General features: G+C 36.4%; 1 protein-coding gene across 1 annotated transcript in view; it reads right to left on the reverse strand.

The window, feature by feature from the left end:
- The window catches only part of LOC109543868 (rhophilin-1), a gene marked incomplete in the record, with an annotated part of 36,271 nt that overhangs the window by 3,096 nt on the left and 29,072 nt on the right, over positions 1 to 4,103 (reverse strand). The window contains 4 exon segments of the mRNA XM_048667877.1: positions 138 to 297; positions 348 to 452; positions 504 to 694; positions 2,559 to 2,803. Coding sequence (XP_048523834.1) covers positions 138 to 297; positions 348 to 452; positions 504 to 694; positions 2,559 to 2,803 — 701 coding nt within the window.

The following is a 4,103-nucleotide window of genomic DNA, read 5'->3' on the forward strand; positions in this document are numbered from 1 at the left end:
TATGAAATAAACGATATGAATATTTCTATTTCACAATTTCAAGAAAAAATGTACTAACAATTACACGCAATTTAAGACAAATGAGAAACTCATCAGTCTTAATTGGTTTGATGCGAAACCAGTTCCTTTGGGCTCACCTGAAAGTTCCTGCTGCCCTTAAAAAATTATCCACAGCAGCATCCAGACCTTTAGCGGTCGATCGATCCTGTTTTGCTCCTATTTGTGTGTAGATGGCACCCATATTGAAGAGGACACACGCTTTTTCGAAAGCTACCGTTCTTTGGCACGAGGGGACACCTAAGAATTCCTCCTTAAAAAATTTGGTCAATGCCTGAGAAAGGCCATACCTGTAAGGGAGTCAAACCATTCGAAGTAAATCCCCAATGATCGGTCCGGTGGGAAAAACCTCCTTTCTACGTAGTACAGTTGATTGTAATACCGAAAAAGAAGCCCTAAACCCGGAAATGACTGTCTGTTCTTTTATGGGTATCTGTTGGACAAACCTATTCCAGTTGAGTCTCGGAGGGGCGTTCGCATAGCCTGCCTCGTATCCATGAAGTCAGCAATTGCGTCTTCATATTTATTGGCGTCTTCGCTGTAGTGTTCCAGAATAAAGTCCTTAAACGGGTCCCTGAAGTCGATTTCCTTCGTTTCCTTTAGCCCTAAGGGGATCATGGGCATTACCGCGTTCGTACTGAAAGAACAAAAAAATCAGCTCGCTAGCAAAGACTGGCATCATTTTAGCTAAAATCAGCAGTTGGGGCTTTCAAGTCTATTTTAAGACTTGTTGAAGTGTTTGCTGGCAACAGCCGGTAGTTTGGGTCTTCGTCAATCTTCCTGCTGACGCGCTTTGGTTAACCGTAGACAAACCGGGGTTGGAACTAAATTCATTTTTGCAAGTCTCTTCATTGGTCAATCAAAGATCAATTTCCTGTGTACAAATTGCGATTTAGTCAGATCCTATCCGATGGGAAGAATTCGCGATTCTTCAATTCATTGGACTCAATCTGGGTCAGGTTACTATTGGCCTGCGGCATCGTAGTTTTTGTTTCATCTCTCACCTGCTCATTCCGCTGCGAATTCCTGCACACATTTGTTTACACGCCATTAATAATTACTGTTCGAAGGCCTAAAGGGGCGCTAATTAGTGGATTCTAAGGCTTTTTGCGGGAATCTTCATCAATAATCGAAATAATCGACTCTCTTTTCTGGTACAAGAATGAGGAAGGTTTTATGGTTTTTTAAAGACCACCTGGTGGATTTGTTTGATGCTGCGACCAAGTTTCGAAAGAAAACTAGTTATTTAACAGCTTCTTTTGCGCTTTTTTGCTATTTAACGTGCTGTGCATCTTTAAACAGCATTTTTGGGCGATCCCAGATAGCACAAAATATTACATACATATTTAGGAAATATTTCAGATCAAAAGCAAGTATTTCTTAAATATTATTTTTAAAATATTTGTTTTTTATATTTAATTAGCATGAAACAAATAAGTTATTAATAATTTTCTGATTACATAATACTTTTTGTACCTATCTATAACAACCTTAACACCCAAAAAGTTCCTAATATATTATTTTTAATAAATGTGAACAAACTTTAGAACATATTATCTGAATTTTCATTGATCAATGAATAGCAAATATTTCAGAACAAAAGGAAATATTTTTTAAATATTATTTAAATGTTATTTCAAAAAGATTTGTTTCTAATATTTAATTAACATGAAGCACATAAGTTAAGAATACTTTTTCATAGTACCAAAACTTTTTGTATTTATATACAACACCGTTAACACCCAAAACGTTATTAATATATTATTTTTAATAAGTGTGAACAAACTTTAGAACATATTATCTGAATTTTCATTGGTCAATTAACGGTAAATATTTCAAAATAAAAAGAAATATTTGTTAAATGTTATTTAGAAAATATTTGTTTCTGATATTTAATTAGCATGAAACAAATACATACAATAAATACATATACAAAAAATAAATATTTGATTTAAATGTCAAATAAATATTTACCAGAAATATTTTTGTTTGTAATATATAAGAATCTGTCGCGTCAACCTATATTAAATATTGCAAAAAATATTACTGCAATATTTGTGTGCTATCTGGGATGTTTTGGTTGAAAATGCCGAAGAAAACCCAGACACCGAAAATACTTTCAAACCACAGATTCGGGATTAAGTGGGAATTTTGATTGAAACTATTTTCAGAGCTGGAAAAATATTCTTCAGGAAATCGTGTTTATTGCGAAATTAATATCGTGCAATCGTGCACCTTTAAACCACACTTTCAAGGTTCTTCTTACTACGTTATTTTTAAAGATACGCGCAAATTTGCATATGCAAAAGCCATTCTGTAAAAGCCCACGCAATCGGCGTCAAAGGAACTTTCCTTTCAGAATTTTATCATAAAGTTTTCCAGAATTATCAAACTAACCACATAAGTGTGAAAGGAGTAATAGAAATTTTACAATCTGAAATAAACAACCTAAAATTCCTTAGTAATAAGCTCAGTTTTTGGCGATTAGTTCTAGCTTTTACCTCTCGCCTTGATAGAGTTCTACTGAAGAATTCAATTCGGCTAATTGTTCTTTGAGCAGCTGTAGATTGGAGTTGACGAAGCTCAGCTCAACAGCCACCGTTTCTTTCAGCTTCTTGTTAGTGGTGGCTTTGAACAGGTTTTCCGCACCAGCTCTGAGTCGCAGCTCCTTGTTGATTTCCTGATTGAGTTTGGATCGTCTGTTCTGGAGTTTTCCTCTGCACGTAGCTATTCTGGGATCCGAGCCCTGAAAGAGTCAAGAAAAGTCAAGTTTCCCATCTTTTCGATGTCGAGTTAAGCCGCCTCTGTTCGCTGCCCGCCAGTTTACGGCCAATCGGACATTAAAATTTTAACTAGCAGCCAGTTATTTTCTAACGAGACAAGAAGAAAAACTGACATCAAGTGAAAAACTATCTCTGATTAGGTATCATTGGGAATTTGTGCTTTGATTAAAGCTAATCTTGCAATCGAGAATATCCGCAGAAGATGGCAGCTTGATTTAGTGGTTGTTTTTAATGTGCTGGGTAAACGTGTTCGGTTAATCATCGCTGCAGAGTTATGCAACATTTACCAACTAAGATATCAGCGGAAGTTTGATTTGAAGACGCATTTCTTCGAAAGGACATCGCTATGTTAACGAGCAAAGTAAAAGTCTTCGACTTCAAATCGGTTGAAAATGCCTGTGCAGGTAAAAGCTATTTTTTGAAATGAACATTTACGGATAACCAAACGTTCAGTCTTGCCGACTAAATAAGACTTCACAATAGAATGTGGCTTCATTGTCGATATAAAGATAGTTTTCACGATTTCCCATTGCGATAGGCTAATGCGAAAATAACGATCCTCTAGTGCCAGTAACGAGTATGGAGCGTGTCGAACTGATCCGCAGGATAAGCAGTTCTTCCTGCTGAGCTCGATAAAGTCGAGGAAGTGATCTCTATTCTTCAATTATTATTATTGGTCATAAAACAAGAACAGTTTCACCAGATCGAAAAGTTTCATCAGTAGATGAGAATTTCGACGGCTGTTTTTGCTTATATGTTCTGAGTTCTTAAATGTAAGGTTTATTGGTGCTAGAGGTGCTGTTTTTGCATCTTTACTGCGGATTTAATGATATTCTGCTTAAAGTTTCCATAAATTGTGTCAAAATCGCAACTCGCTTCTTGCCCTAATTTTCGAGTGACGACTTTTTGTGCGAGCGCCAAATTTTGAATTTTGTCGGTCTTTGGCTCAAGTTTGCGAGCTTATAAAAACTCAGTCGGTTTTGAGATTGTTTAACAATTTTCCAATTTCTATTCCTTGACCTTTTCTGGAAATCTTGGGCAAATTTCAAGTCGCCAGTTGCGCTAATTTTCCAGTTAGGATTTTTTTGCCGATTGCCGATATGTTTAATGCTGCCATTGTTGGCCCCAAGTTTGCAAGGTTCTCCAAAATCCGTAATTGTTTTACAATTTCCACATTTTTCCGTCAATGTTTTCAATAAATCGTGTCTAAATATCAACGCGTTGCTTGCCCCGATTTTCGACTTGGGATTTTTTGGGAGGCGC

The sequence above is a fragment of the Dendroctonus ponderosae genome, unplaced genomic scaffold, assembly GCF_020466585.1.
Source record: "Dendroctonus ponderosae isolate FM_Combo_2020 unplaced genomic scaffold, Dpon_F_20191213v2 Dpon_F_20191213_6, whole genome shotgun sequence".
Lineage (NCBI taxonomy): Eukaryota > Metazoa > Arthropoda > Insecta > Coleoptera > Curculionidae > Dendroctonus > Dendroctonus ponderosae.